The sequence below is a fragment of the Peromyscus californicus genome, unplaced genomic scaffold, assembly GCF_007827085.1.
Source record: "Peromyscus californicus insignis strain IS unplaced genomic scaffold, ASM782708v3 Scaffold_5__1_contigs__length_169319896, whole genome shotgun sequence".
NCBI classification, from domain to species: domain Eukaryota; kingdom Metazoa; phylum Chordata; class Mammalia; order Rodentia; family Cricetidae; genus Peromyscus; species Peromyscus californicus.
The window spans coordinates 99,944,011-99,959,831 of NW_026294573.1; the positions used below are offsets into that span (position 1 = coordinate 99,944,011).

Genomic DNA, 15,821 nt, shown 5'->3' on the forward strand with positions numbered 1-15,821 from the left:
TCCCAGCACTCGGGAGGCAGAGGCAGGCGGATCTCTGTGAGTTCGAGGCCAGCCTGGTCTACAGAGTGAGTTCCAGGAAAGGCGCAAAGCTACACAGAGAAACCCTGTCTCGGAAAAAAAAAAAAAAAAAAGAAAAAAGAAAAAAGGAAGGGGGCCAGCCAACAAAGATGTGGAACAAGATAAGGCAGTGATGATTCAATACATCTATAGAAACAGCAGAATGGCATCCATCATTTTGTACAATGCACTATGTCAGTAATTAAAAGTGGGATGTAAATACTTTGATCTCTGAAATGTGACTGTAGAGTTACAGGCTGCATTGAGCCACCTGATGTGGATGCTGAGATCTGCACCCAAGACCTCTGCAAGAGCAGCAAGTATTCCTAACCACTGAGCCATTGCTCCAGCCCAAAGATTGTATTTTTATTTTTTAATTATGTGTGTATGTGCCCATGGCAGCAGTGCATGTGGGGGCCAGAAGAGGGTGTTGGGTGCTCTTGAACCACCTGACGTGAGTGCTGGGACTGGAAACCGGGTCTTCTGCAAGAGCAGCACACACACTGCTGTCATCTCTCTGGCCTCGAGATTTGTTTTTTAAATGTATTTAATGTATATTTTTATTTATTTATTTGGGGGCATGCACATGTCATGGCTCATGTGGAGGTCAAAAAACAATTTGTGGGGACCAATTCTCTCCTTCCACGAGGGTCCCAGGGACTAAACCCGGATCGTCAGGTTTGGCAGCAGTCACCTTTCCCCACCTGGGCCATCTGGCCAGCCCCATGACCTGTTTTGTGACTTACACACCTCTTCAACACTGCAGTCTCGATGGACAGTCAGCTGCTTCTTCCTCTCCGGGCATCCCAATGCAGAGCCGTTGGCTCCTGGAATGCACTGACTAGGGTGATTCTCAGTCATGTGGGACAACAACTGCTGTTTGCACTTAGTGCACAGCACAGGTCAAACTTTAAAGCTTACTTTGGGGCAGAATTATTTAGACTTGGTGTAAAAATGCTGTCTCCGAATACAAAGTCTTTAGTTTTCAAAATGAGAATGAAATTTTACCAATAAATCCAATTCCTCAAATTACTTCTTTCAAAGCAGGTTTAGAAATGAGATCTGTGGATGGAAATCCCTGATGGACTCTCGGAGAAAAGCAAACCATTACCTACAATTTTAGACACAAAGGACTAAAGGAGCCAGGCCTTGGGGGTGGGGGCACGTCTGTACTCCTGCTCAAGGGGTGGAGACAGGAGGATGGCAAGTTCCAAGACAGTCTGGGCTACATAGCAAGACCCCATCTCAAAAAAGTAAAAAACAAAACAAAAGAACAGAATGAGAAGATAGCTCAGCCAAGATTTTGGGTTTCTGATTTCTCTGACTCTTACCCTCGGTACCAGCTGCCTTCACACGCAGATCTGCCTGATGGGGGTCCAAGGCACACTTCTTGAAAACCAAGTACCCAAAATGACAATCACCAGGACAGAAATACCTTGGGAAAAACATGCCAAGGCCAATTAGAGCATCTTGGATTTGAATGAGTACATGGCTGCATGAGGAACTGTCAATCCTGCGAAGAATGAGCTCTATAAGAAAGGCTGTCTACCTTCTCACGGGCAAACCTGAAGGCAGAGACTGAGGCCCTAGCAGTAAAGCAACCAATCTCCATATAAATCGGTTCCAAAGTTTATTAGACATAGAAAAAAATGTTTCTCAAAGTCAATTCTTGCTAAGTTCTCTGTAAAATAATACACGTGAACAGAAAATCACTACACTTTTGGTCCAAGATACGTTGGGTTTTTTTCCTTCTTCTTCAGATGACAGATGGATGTAGGCAAATCTATGAGCGCGTGTACTTGCCCCAAATGTGCAACATAAATACAGAAGCGATGAACAGAAGACTCATCACCAACACTGGAACAGGGCCACTAGAACGAGAAGAGAAGGCATGCTTACTTCAGGAACAAGGTAGCTTAATACAAGATTGCTTGAGGTTTTACAAAGTGGGGACACTGTTCATGTCACCCACAGGGATTCCCAAAACTGTTACTGCGGACAAGTGATTGTGGTGATAACACTCATTTGAAGGAGGTGTGGTCTCCTCTTCTGTGGATTCTGTGGAAACATGGCAAATTACACACAAACAAACCCGTCTGATGCCCTGGAGATCATCTCTCAGATACTCTAATTTTGTGTACGTAATATGTTCTACAGTAAAAAGAAAATGTTCTCAAACTCTTATAGGCAAATGATCCATTTACAAAGCTTCTCAAATTAGCATGTATTAAGACAACTTTTTCTGTCTAACTACAATGTATGAGACATACATATGAATTATCACATTATATAATTTACAAAATGCTTTTAAATCTATGATCCCATTTAACCTGCACAAATTCATAACAAAAGTCAGACAGTATTAATCTTATTTTCTACATAAGGAAACCTGAGGCTCAGAGGGATTCTTGCTAAAAAAAATCCAGAACAGAAAAGAGAGGTCTGAACTTGGCCTCATTGATTGCACCCATCAGGCTCATTTGACCTCCTATAAGTTCTCTTTTTGCTTGTTTTGTTAAGAGAAGGTCTCTCTATGTAGAACTGGCTGTCCCAGTACTCACACTGAAACCAGGCTGTCCTTGAACTCACAGAGATCCGTCTGTCTCTGCCTCCCTAGAACTGGGATTAAAGGCGTGCGCCACCACCGCCTAGTAAATTTCTAATCTTAACACCACATTCCAGGCAGTGTACACTGTTGACTTGTATTCATGGGCTTAGTGTAGAAAGGGAATAGATTTCCCTCATTGTCCTTCCTTAAATCAAATGCTTTTCCTATAGAGAACTGGCTTACATGTTTCTTTTTTTTTTTTTTTTTTTTTTGGTTTTTCGAGACAGGGTTTCTCTGTGTAGCTTTGCGCCTCTCCTGGAACTCACTTGGTAGCCCAGGCTGGCCTCAAACTCACAGAGATCCACCTGCCTCTGCCTTCCGAGTGCTGGGATCAAAGGCGTATGCCACCACCGCCCAGTGGCTTACATGTTCCTTAATGGGAGGACCTCTGACTGTACACAACTGTAAACATTGCCCACACCAGGTTTGAGGAATTCAATACATCTCACTTCACCTCCCAGATACAACTGTAGAGTAGAAGCAGAGATTCCAGAAAAGGCATCAAGGCACTATCAGGACCCAGGGTGAAGGAGCAGTAGAGATCAAGGAAGGTCTCTGCTACATCAGTCTAAAGTTTGTACAATTAAAGAGTAAGTAAATTTACAAGGCTATGAAAGGAAACACCACCACGCTACACTTGAACTTCCTCCCTTACTGCCAGGCACCACTGGGGACAGAGCTGAGGATCCAGCCCTCGAGGGCCAGAGTGTGGATGCCTGTCACTCACAAGTTTGCCTGTGGCCCACTCCTTACCTTCAAGTCTGTCTCCCATCTGTAAGAAGGTTAGTATGGAATCCACCTTTGAGTTACAGACACACACAGGCAGATTCACAGCCAGCTCTCAGGAAATATTATTATCAACCTGAATATCTTACTAAATCCCCAGAATGAGCCCAAAACAAGCTCAGGTGTTGGCTGATGGTAGATTTGTAGGCAGAATTCTCAACTGTGTCCTTTCATCGAAGCACATTTCTCTGCTATGATTGGGATACTGCTTATGAAACTTCAAAGGACAATTTCTACCAGTTCTGGGAGGGCCTGAGCAGCACCACTGAAGGACTCATAGGGAAGCATGAGTCAGACTTGCCCAAACAAGGGTTTCCCAGCTTTCTGAGAAATTTAAAATGAGTTCCAGGGCCACCAGGAAGAGGGAGTACAAGGCTCCTCCTTCAACACTAAGAAAATCACCTCTAACAATCATCAAAGGCTGTCAGAATGCTACCAGCTCACAAACCCTCAGCCGAAGAACTGCTTCCCAAATACATGCTCCCTAAATACATTCTTACAAGTTGCCAACACACTTGGGGGATGAGGGAGACAGGACCAGCTAGGCATGGTCACAGGCATCTGTAATCCCAGTGCTCAGGAGGCTAAGGCAGAAAGATGGTAAATTCCAGATTAGCCTAGCTACACAGTAGGAGCCAGCCCCAAAAAGAAAAAAAAAAAATGTATCAGGAAAAAATTCAACAGATGATTTAAAGCAAATCCCACAGATTGTAGGAAAATCTTCATAAGCTAAATCTATAAGCCAAGTTGATTAAACTATCTGCATTTTTGTCTCTTTTTTTACCAGACAGGCAATAAGGGAAGGTGTGGGCCTCCTGTCATTTGTCTGAGTACCTCACTGCCTGAGATTCCTCATCTGCAAAACGGCTCAGCTCCTACCTCAGGGCTGCTGGTCAGATCAAAACAGAAAAGATACTAAGTTTTCCTCAAAACAGCAAATGCTTCACTCAGGAAACAGCAGAAAAGGGTGTTATGGTACCAGACACCCTGGCCTAAGAGGTAAGTACAGGATAGAAGTTGCCTGTACAGTCAGTTCTCATCAGCTTGGAAAGTGATGCAGTCACCCTCCTGGGTCTGCTGGCCACCCTCCCACAGCAAGGAAGCCAAGGAACTTTGGGTAACACAACATAATGGGAAATTTCCATTAGGCTGTAGCAACATCAGCTTCCACCTCAGGGCAACTTTGAAAAATCACCCAATTCCCATTCAAATGGCTCCTCCCATTTCTCAGTGTGGGGCAGGAGGGCCAAATGAAGAGAGATCTCCTCTAATTAAGCAGCTTCCCCCCTTCAGTTCTCTGTGCCCATCATTTACCCTGACACAGCCACAGAGGCTCTTCTCTTCCTTTCAGTCACCCCCAGATGTCACTCAGCGTCCTCACCTGTGTGATCAGCTGATGAACAGGAAGCCAGCCCCAGCCCAGCTGGCACAAACGCAGCTTCCATGCACCCTGTCAGAGCAGCTCCCACACACTCAGTCACCAGGACAGACACCCCACACATGTGCTCCACGACTTACACTTTGAGCCCTGGGGAATCCTCTGTGTAGAATCGCCACATGCCCCCAGTCCCTGCAGAGGTGGTGCGGCCTGCACTCCGAGTCCCACAGCTGGCATTTTTTCTGAAAGGGATAAAAATATCATTACTAGCCTTTTAATAACATATGCGTATAGTATACAGGCTTTTAAAAAAGCAACCTGTAAGAAGGAAAACCTTACTAAAATAAACTCAAACCCTACCTTTGCCTCTCTGATCTTCCACTCTATAGACTGAGTACTACCTGTCATGGCCAATGTGCCCAGTACTGCCTTTGCCACCGATAAGCAATGGCTAAGTTGGCATGTGAACCCAGTTCTGGCCCCAGAGCCCATCTGCTGCCTACAACATCCAGCCTTCGCAATGGACGGTGCACCTCAGTTTGTCTTCATAGAACTGTCTGTGAAACTAATAAACCCCTATTAATAATAAATAATAATAAATGCTCTTAATCTGTAACTTCATTTTGAAAAGACTACTTTAAAAGATGGCTTAAAATAACTGTACTGGCTGCAAAAAGTAAGAAAAAGCAATAAACTTTAATTTTATCAAGGTCCTCCAAACGGAGAATGCACATGATAAATGAGTACTTTGAAATGTACTTGAGCTATTTTGATATACTGGCCATCAGTCCTGGAGAAGGGCAGGATGTGAAAAGCAGGAAATACACGTAACTAGACCTTGTCCTTTTCAAAAGGATGGAGCTGGTGCATGGAGCCATCAGGGCAGACAGAACAGACAAAAGACATGGACTCCTAGCAACTATCCTCCTGGAAGCAAGGGGGATTGTCTAGCCCTGTGCTAGGATGGGCAAGAATGGGCCTGGGCAGCAAGTGGCAAGAAGAGAATCCAAAAGAAATCCTTTCAGCCATTTATCATTATTCCAAAAGTGTCGGGGGTGGGAAAAGAACGGAGAATGCCCTGCCCCACCAAATCCCAATACTCTCTCCCGTAAAATCTCATTCCTGTGTGGGGCTGCTGACTCTTGATCAGTCCGAAAGCCACCTCACCCTAACATGTCTTGGCATGACAGTCTGAATGCAGAAATCCTGTCTACAGCTAAATGAGCTCACCCTACCGCGTGAGTGGAATAGAGCCTTGGTTCCAGTCTGGCTTCAATTATGCCCAAGACAGGACTCTGAAGGCAGTCAGTACCAATGATGTGGGTCTACTCTGCTAGAGAATGACATTTCAGACACATCAGTTACGGGCTACAGTAGCCTGGAAACAGACAAATCTATGTATGACTGCTTCTGTAGGAAGACTGACTGAAAATAGCAAAAAGGATGTACAGGGTTTGCAGAGTAACTCATGCTTAGAAAGCTTCTCCACGCAGGCCTGGCTCCATCTGGAGGGTGGCGACCTGGAATCTCCACCTATAACAAGGGAGTTGAGCCCAAAGATAACCCCAGTGTCCACAAGGGAAGTTCTCCCCTGAGGCACAACCACAACCCCACACTTGCCACGATCTGCACAATCCCTGAATACAGCTGTCTTCAAAGCTGGAATTTCAAGATCCCTAGAGAAATCAGTAGGGATTTGTTGTTGCTGCTGTTGTTTTTACTTCCACTGCTGGCAATGGGACAGAGAAGAAGATCTGAAAACCAGGGTCCATGGAGGTAGCAAACTGCACTCACCATGCCCCTCATTACCTTATCTGGGAAGCTAGCTGAGGTGCCTAACAGAGCCCACCCTAATGTCTTCTCTTCAGTGGAGGCTACACCTTCCTGCTGCACTTTAACAAAGCGCCGTTCACCCCAATCTTGTGCATGCTTTGCTCTACTGCTCTGGCTGCTGGCACTTGGTGGAACAACCCCAGCTCACTGACCTATCTGCACACTGACTGCTCCTTTTGCCTAGACAGCCTGTCCTCCCTAGACCACAGTGTCACTAGCTCCCTCACGGGTCTCTACTCATGAGCCATTCACCCTGAACACCCCATCCAAACTATCCACCCTCACTCTATCCTCACCTCCCCCAGCTTCCTTCAGTTATTGCTTCACTTTCCACTGTCTTATGCAGATCAAGGACTCCAACTCCAGCTTAACCTTAAATCTTACACACTTCTTCTCTGAGGATTACTACTACTGTTACTTCATTCAGAGAGAGATACAAACTGCCCACTACATAGTTCAAAGCATCACTAACCATAAGCTTCAACTTCTTCTCAAAGAATGGACATATTCTCAGACAGCCAACAGTGATTACAATTATCTAACCAGAAACAAGTTTCTAGAATGAATTTTGTAGTCTCTCCATACATATAGCCACAGGCTGTCTAATTTCACTGGTCCCACAATACTACATCCTAAAAGATACCATCCATGTCTATAACCTTAAAAACACTTAGGCACTGATTGCCTCATTTTTACTTATCACACTTCGACAATTCTATAAATAAGTGCCTTCTGGTTCCTTAAAAATTCTCATATGGCCAAACTTCCCTATTAATTCCTCTCGAACAAAAACTTATCCCCAAGGAACTATCCATACCTACAAGACTAGCACAAAGAGTCTCTGAAACCCCAGCTAGCACCCGAGGCCCCAGGTCCACACAACCTACACCGGAAGCCAGTACACTTCCTTTGGGTATCTTGGTGAGGGAACACTCACAGTCATTCAGAATCATCTCATCGTTTCGGACAGTTCTATCACAACTTCCTTCTCTGAGCTGCTCTCTGTTGCGCGCGTGTTCAAACCAACTAGTCTAAACTGATTGCGAAGATTTAGATTTCCCTACACAGTCAACAAGAAAAGTCCTTCCTGTCTTCTTTTGTTGTAGTTTGTGCTGTGTTGTGTGTGGTACTAGAGAGCAAGTCCAGGGCCTTGCACATGCTAGGCAAGCTCTCCACTACTGAGCTATACACACTGTGTCCCCAAGCCTTCCTCTTCACATTCTTAAGGATAATTTTAAGTATCCCTTCAAGTTTTCAAGGTCTACTCCTCTCTAGAAAAATGCCTTTCTAGGTGTTCCAAAAACACAACAATAGGATTGACTTGATTCCTTCAGTTAACATTTACTATGGCATGATTTAAGACAGGAACTGGGGAGTTGGGCAGATTCTCTGTCAAAGCAGAGGAGACGAACATGTAAACATAAATAGTTTTATACTATTAACAATACGAGAATCCTAGCATCTGGGAGGTGAAGACAGGATGGTTATGAGTTCAAGCCTGAGCTACGTGACACTGTCTAAAAAGAAACTAACTAAATAAACAGTTGAGAAGAGAGCAGACCTAATGAGGATATGGAGCTCAGAAAATGGTAATAAGTTCAGAACTGCTGGATGACAGGAGAGAGGAAGGAGAGCCCCAGGGTTCCTCCACAGGCTCCTTTTTTAACATGCTGGCACCAGCAATCTATAGAAAACCCAAGAGGGAGAGTAACAGCAGGCTGGACGATGGACAGTGGTAGAAATGCAAAGTACAAGAGGTTGAGGGCTAAACTGGATCGACAGAAATGGAGGAAGAGAAGGACCGAGAAGGTCTTCCATTGAAGCCTGGCATATGACTGGATAGAGAAGACACACACACACAAAAAGACTGGAGTTTCTGGTTTTCTGTAAATAAGTGTATAGCAGTGACATTTAAAAATAAGGAGACCCTGAAGCTGGAGAAATGGCTCAGAGTTAAGTGTACTTGTTGCTCCTGCAAAGGACCCCAAATCGGTCCCCAGCACTCACATGGTGGCTCAGTCATTCATAACTGCAGTTCCAGATGATCTGATGTGCTCTTCTGACCTCCGATGACACCAGGCAAGAACAAGACGTACATATATACACATGTGCATACAACACACACACACACACACACACACACACACACACACACACACACACACACATCCAAAAAGAAAGACACAGAAACAGCTGGGGATGAGGAACTAGGGTGACAGGCTGTTGTGTAAAGCAAATTTTGTTAAACTGAATGTGTATTGGACCTCCTGATGTAAGTCTAAAAGGTAAAGCCCCAGAGACACCAGCCTTACGCCATCGCCTTTCCCAAAGTTGTTAGCGACCCTAGTCTAATTTAACTTCCCTTTAACTAAAGTGGTGCGTGCAATTCATCAAGGAGAGGAAAACGACGCTTCCCTCCTAAAGGGCCTTGAACTACTGGATGGCCACGTCAGCTCGGGCTCACCAGCCCCTGTCAATCTTCCCATCCCGGAACTTTATCCCGCAGTGTGAATTCCTGGGACCCTGACCTCTGCCACCCTGCAGCGGGACCGCCCCCGGGGTCCTTACCTCTGCCGGACCGTGGATCCCGCCGCCCGCGCGGCCACCGCTTTGCTGGGAGAGCGCCCTGAGGAGCCCACGTTGGTGCCACTGGGCGTCGGACCCGGCTGCAGAGAGAAGCAGACTGTGAGCAAGCATCGCTGGCCCTCTTCAGACCCCCGACCCCGCACCCACCCGGGAAGCTGGGAAAAGCAGGGGGGGGGGGGGTGTCCGGAAAGGGAGGGAGACCAAGGCAAGGGCCAGCGCGCTGTGGAGAAGCGAGGACCCGCTCACCATGCTGATACCGAAGAACAGCGGGCACAGGAAGCGCGGAAGAGGAAAGTCGGGAAGTGGCCGAGCACTCAGAGCACTAGCGGAGACAGACTCTGGCACCGCCCCCAGCCGGCTGGCAGGGTCTTCGCAGACTCTGGATGCCTGAGCTGTCCAAGGATATGCCTGTAAAAACTGTCTGAGAACAAATGGGCGGTGTGAAAAAGTCCAGGCCTTTAGCTTCTTTCCTTTGATCTCAGCGTCTTTCACAGGGACCAATATCACCAAAACGAAAAGCTTCAGGCACGTTCACGCGAGAAATTTAGTCAGGCATTTTCTTAGCACCCACACGCTTGCCGCTGATGTGTCCTAAACTGACGCACGCGTAACAGGGCTGGGTCGGCTTTCAGTGGCTCGCTGGGCCAGGGGCGGAGATTGCAGAAGCTCGCGCGCAGGGAGCAGGCGCGGCTGGGCTGCCATGGCCGAAAACCTGTGCCGAGCCCGGGCCCGGGTGTACCCCCCGTCTGTGCTGTTCCTGCACCCGGACCTGGGCGTGGGCGGTGCCGAACGGCTCGTGCTGGACGCGGCGCTGGCGCTGCAGGATTGCGGATGTGATGTGAAGATATGGACCGCGCACTACAACCCGAACCACTGCTTCTTGGAGACCCGCGAGCTGTCGGTGCACTGCGCCGGGGACTGGCTGCCCCGCAGCCTGGGCTGGGGCGGCCGCGGCGCCGCCATCTGCGCCTACGTGCGCATGGTCTTTCTGGCGCTCTACGTGCTGTTTCTCTCCGGCGAGGAATTCGACGTGGTGGTGTGCGACCAGGTGAGGCGGCCACCGAGTCTTGGCCGGGGGAGGGGCCTCTGTTCTAGGATCTTTGGAACTGTCCAGCAGGAGTCCCCAGGGAGAGAACGGTCTCCAGTTTTAGTATGGATCCTTTAAAGTGGCAGATCGCAGGAACGCCCCCCCCCCCCCCCGCATCCCCTTTCGTTGAAGGTCCTTGTGATAGGGCTCATGTGCCTGCATTTTAAATGCTTCGTCCTGAGACTAAGGTAGTTGGGCCCAGGGGTTCGTTCCAAGGAACGCTGGCATTGAAAGTCACCTGCTGTCACTCCTTGTATCCAACTCCGTTTGTTCTCTGTTATTCTTACCGTTTCTGCTTCCAGGTCCCATCCATCCCACCCTCTCCAGTCTTCCTAATCCCTCCACTCCAGTACTTAGCAGTGACATGGATTAAAGTCAAGCTAAACATATCATGTCCGCATTAAAACGTCAGCATTGTCCCCATTGGTCTCGGAGAAAAGTCCCGGTTTATTGTGGTCTCACAATAAAAGTCCCTGCTTAGTGGTCTCAGGCTGGCCTCCCAGGTGCTGGGTTTACAATGTAAGCCACCTTACTGGATTGAAGTCGGAGTTTTTGGTAAATAGCATTCAATCCAGTCTGCCCTGTAGCTATACTAGACTTGTTTCGAGGGTGCTTTTTACAACTCAGGGTTTGGAGACTGGCGGGAGATGGGTGGGTATATTTTGTGTCTATACAGGCGTCTGAGCTTGGGTGTGAAAACTATCAATGTCAGGTATCTGTCTCAGTCAGTTGCAGCCTGAACATTTAATCAGAATCTCTCATTTGAACCTGAAACTGAAAGATTTGGCTAGACTTTCGGGCAAGTATGCACTGCCATATCCTGGGTTTATATGGGCAGTTGGAATCAAACTTAGATCCCCACTTACCGCCTAGAGCCAACTCCTCGGCCCCACATTTTTTTTTTAATTGAGAAGTAACATTTACTTAGGAATAAAAGTTCAAATAAGAAGTATAATGTAAAAGTCCCCTGTGCCCCTTCTTGAGGAGGGAACCACTGTCAAGTTTCTTTGCATCCTTCCAGAACCGATGTGTGGCTGCTTGTAGCATATATGTCTGTCTCTAGCTACATCTTACTTGTACATAATTGTAATTCAATTTACCTGCTGTTGGACACTTTGCTTTTTGTTCTGCAAAAAATTGAGACGTCCATCCTTATTGGTATTCAAGATCCACATCAGTCTCTTAAGTGGCTGGAAAGTCCCCTTTATTTAAATATACCATAAATGTTTCCATCTTCCCTAAAGGACACTAACATTACCACTAGTTTTTGTTTTGTTTTGTTGTGTGTGTGTGTGTGTGTGTGTGTGTGTGTGTGTGTGTGTGTGTGACTAGATGTGGCATTCTCATACTGCACTAGATGTGATATCCTCATACTAATCTCACTTCTTACTCATGTCCTCTGAGGAAACTCCTGGGGGTGGTGGGGGGAGTTGTGGGTTGTAGTAAATGTAAATGTTATTGTAAATGTCATTGTAATTGTCAGTAGCAGTTTCCAAATTTGCCTTTCAAAGGTGTCACTTTATTCTCCCACAGTCTGTACTAGACTACCCCATGCTCTTATCCACACTTTATTCTCCCACAGTCTGTACTATAGACTACCCCATGCTCTTATCCACACTTTATTCTCCCACAGTCTGTACTATAGACTACCCCATGCTCTTATCCACACTTTATTCTCCCACAGTCTGTACTTTAGGCTACCCCATGCTCTTATCCACACTTTATTCTCCCACAGTCTGTACTATAGACTACCCCATGCTCTTATCCACACTTTATTCTCCCACAGTCTGTACTATAGACTACCCCATGCTCTTATCCACACTTTATTCTCCCACAGTCTGTACTATAGACTACCCCATGCTCTTATCCGCAGTGGATGCTACCAGCCATTGTTCTCTAACCAGGCCTACAGGTGGAGATAGCCACAGTTACTCTGGGGTTTCTTTACTTATGATCCTGAGTTGCACTGAAGCACCCTGAGGAAACTGTATCTTCATGGTTAATATAGACATTTACTACCCAACTCCTATGAATCCGTAATACCAGGCAGCTGGGCTGTAACCAAGAAAAGACTGTGGCCATGGCAGTTGATGTGGCCAGTCACTCACCTACTGTTGTTGGTTTTACCCTGGTTAGGTGTCCGCCTGTATCCCAGTGTTCAAACTGGCCAGACGGCGGAAGAAGGTCCTGTTTTACTGTCACTTCCCAGATCTGCTGCTTTCCAAGAGAAATTCAACTCTGAAGCGGTTCTACAGGGCCCCCATTGACTGGATCGAGGAATACACCACAGGCATGGCAGACCGCATCTTGGTCAACAGCCAGTACACAGCTTCTGTCTTTAAGGAAACCTTCAAGAGTCTGTCTCACATAAATCCTGATATCCTGTACCCGTCTCTGAACATCGGCAGCTATGACTTGGCTGTTCCTGAGAAGATAGATGACCTAGTTCCCAAGGGGAAACAGTTCCTGTTCCTCTCTATCAACCGATTTGAAAGGAAGAAAAATCTGCCTTTGGCTCTGAGCTCCCTAGTCCAGCTTCGTGGACGGTTGACATCTCAAGACTGGGAGAGGGTTCATCTGTTCATGGCTGGTGGTTATGACGATAGAATCCTGGAGAACGTGGAACACTATAGGGAGTTGAAGAAAATAGTCCAGCAGTCAGACCTTGAGCGCCATGTGACCTTCCTGCCGTCCTTCTCAGACAGACAGAAGATCTCACTCCTCCACGGTTGCTTGTGTGTGCTTTACACCCCCAGCAATGAGCACTTTGGCATCGTCCCTCTGGAGGCCATGTACATGCAGTGCCCAGTCATCGCCGTTAATTCAGGTGGGCCCTTGGAGACTGTCGTCCACAAGGTCACAGGGTTTCTGTGTGAGCCTGACCCAGTACACTTCTCAGAAGCAATGGAGAAGTTCATCCACAAACCATCCTTAAAAGTTATGATGGGCCTGGCTGGAAAAGCCAGGGTGGCAGAGAAGTTTTCTGCTGACGTATTTGCGGAGCAGCTCTACCAGTATGTCACCAGACTTGTGTAGTCAGGGGAGCCTCTGTGGTGTAGGGTCTGTATGCTACATGCACTGCAGACCTTCTCATGGGTTGTAGCAGCGCCTCTGAAACTGAAAACAGGAGCTAGAATCTAGTGCTAGTGAGATCATTTTTTTTTCTTAAGTAGACTTGAGTCTTGAAGGTGAACCACCTGTCCACCACACCTACCTGTTGTTCTCTGAAACTATCCTCAATGCTGTAATCATTCCAAATCTCATCGGTGTTGTTGAAAGAATGCTAGCAATCTTCTGCTAGCAGACTATTTTAATTCTATTTTTCTGGATTATTGTTCCTTTATATATAAAGGTTTAATCATCCAGTGCCTTAGTTGGCTTTAATAGTTGAGGTCTTACCATTGTCACAGCCAATTGATTTGACTTCAGAGTGTAATGGGAACGGGGCTATTTCGGTTCCCACACTCAGTTCACTTAGAAGAGTGTTCCCTATTAGCTGCTGGGAAGTTTTTGTTTGAATTTTGCCTGGACACATAACAAGAGCACTCAGTATTATTTATTGGGGTTTTTTTGGGGGGGAGGGTTGTTTTGTTTTGTACTGCATCTGGACAATAAAAGATGTTTGACCTGGGAAGAGAATAAAAATTAGGTCTGGACCTCCAGGCTGTGATTTCATCTTATTAAGTAACTAAACCCGAAATCAGAAAACTAGGGTAAACTAGACAGTTGACATAGCATCACACATGTGTTGGCTTACTGTGTCAGACATTACCCATGTTTGGCCTTATTTCTTTGAGCCTATGGCAAGACAGTGGGTCATGGCAGGAACTCATGGTAGAGGAAGCAACCAGGAAGCAAAGAGATAGAAAGGGCCTGATACCACCTTCTAGAGAATGCCCTCGATTGCCTAATTTCCTTCCACTAGCCCTCCCTACTAAGACTTCTCTCACCTCTCAGTAGCAACATGGACTAGGAAGCCTTTGGGGGGCGTATTAGTCAGGGTTCTCTAGAGTAACAGCACTTACAGAATGAATTTCTCTCGGTGTATATATAGAAAGGGAATTTATTAGAATGATTTACAGACTGCAGTCCCGCTAATCCAAGGATGGCCTGTCTGTGAATGGAAAGCCAAGAATTCAGTAGTTTCTCGGGCCATGAGGCTGGATGTCTCCGTTGGTCTTCGGTGTACACTGGAATCCCAAAGAAATAGGCTCCAATGCCAATGAAGAAATGGACCCACTATCAAGGCAAGGACAAGTAGGCAAAGAGCAAAAGCTTCCTTCTTCCAAGCCCTTATGTAGGCTTCCAGCAGAAGGCGTGGCCCAGACTAGAGGAGTGTCTTCCTGCCTCAAGAAGGAAGATCTGCCTACTTCAAATTAAGCAAAAATCCTTCACAGGTGTGCCCTCTGATTTTGGATTTTAGTTAATTCCAGATACAAGTTGACAACCAAGAATGACCATCAGAGGGGACATTCAGCATCTAAACTGTACCAAGCATCATATTTCAGACGTCATAATGTCAATGAGTGTCATTTGGTGTTTGTGTCATATATTCTCTCCCGAGTTTAGCATGCCAGTGTTCCCTGTCTTTAAATGCCTTTGTGTGAAGCTTGCTTGACCTACTTGCCTCTCAACTTCCATATCCCTGTGACACTGCCCAGTCGTGATGGTTCATTGTTTACCTGTTGCTTGTAAGTACAAATATTAAAGCAGTTTTCAATTTGCCTTTAATGTTAAACTTACCTGTAAGAATATAATAAATACCAATAGTCAAGTGGTCCATTTTATGGTTGAGAGCAACAGAGCCGAACAGCCTGCCTAACCTAGAGAAAAATATATCTCTGCACACCCCTCAACTTCATCTATGAAGGGAGGTGATTGTCTTCTCTGGAAGGGTGGTTTGTGGTTGTGGCAGATTTCAATGGACATGGTAGCTGCAGCCACTGCCTTTTGTGGAGGTTGAAAAGGACAGGAGGTTTCATGTGGACTCAGGCCACTCTGTGAGACCACTTTGTTGGGGTTCCTTAGAGATTCAGTTTTAGTTTAAATCTGTATCTCAGGAGTATTTTTTTACCAAGTGGCACAGTACCAAAAAAGAGCTTCACCAAAGAAGGCAGTCATACCTGATTCGGTGGAATTTGATTTCCTTGGTGGTGTGAAAGTACCAGTAAAGTGGGTCTTCCCCATTTTGTGGTTTAGTTCATGTGTGTTTTTTAATTACAGCCTTTTAGATAAACCTGGTGGCTCTGACCATTTGATTCAAGACTGGTGGAACTGGTCACAGAGTCTGTGAATTGGTCACATAATGTGTGAATTGGTCACATGATCTGTGACAGCTACTCACTCCAAGCACAAAATCTATTGCTTCTTTGAGTGTTTATCCTTCTAAAATGAACTCTTGAGTTCCTGGCACTTGTCTTTCTTGCCCTGAGCCCCATGGGTAACAAGACTTCACAGGCCTGGAAGGATGGCACAGTCCTGCCTGC

General features: G+C 46.3%; 2 protein-coding genes across 3 annotated transcripts; one reads left to right on the plus strand and one right to left on the minus strand.

The window, feature by feature from the left end:
• Positions 1–1,674: 1,674 nt before the first annotated feature.
• Sec61b (SEC61 translocon subunit beta) lies at positions 1,675–9,629 on the minus strand. The gene is made up of 4 exons (XM_052717051.1): positions 9,495–9,629; positions 9,231–9,328; positions 4,970–5,071; positions 1,675–1,928 (listed from the first exon to the last, which is right to left on the minus strand). Exons 1-4 carry the CDS (start codon positions 9,495–9,497, stop codon positions 1,841–1,843), a joined length of 291 nt encoding a protein of 96 aa, XP_052573011.1. The 5' UTR covers positions 9,498–9,629; the 3' UTR covers positions 1,675–1,840.
• Positions 9,630–9,760: 131 nt separating this feature from the next.
• Positions 9,761–15,109, plus strand: Alg2 (ALG2 alpha-1,3/1,6-mannosyltransferase). 2 transcript variants are annotated; one of them, XM_052717049.1, is made up of 2 exons: positions 9,761–10,296; positions 12,472–15,109. In XM_052717049.1, exons 1-2 carry the CDS (start codon positions 9,949–9,951, stop codon positions 13,369–13,371), a joined length of 1,248 nt encoding a protein of 415 aa, XP_052573009.1. In that variant the 5' UTR covers positions 9,761–9,948; the 3' UTR covers positions 13,372–15,109. The 2 variants fall into 2 exon arrangements, with proteins under 2 accessions (XP_052573009.1, XP_052573010.1); XM_052717050.1 differs by having other exon boundaries at positions 10,095–10,296; positions 12,545–15,109.
• The last annotated feature ends 712 nt before the right edge of the window (positions 15,110–15,821 follow it).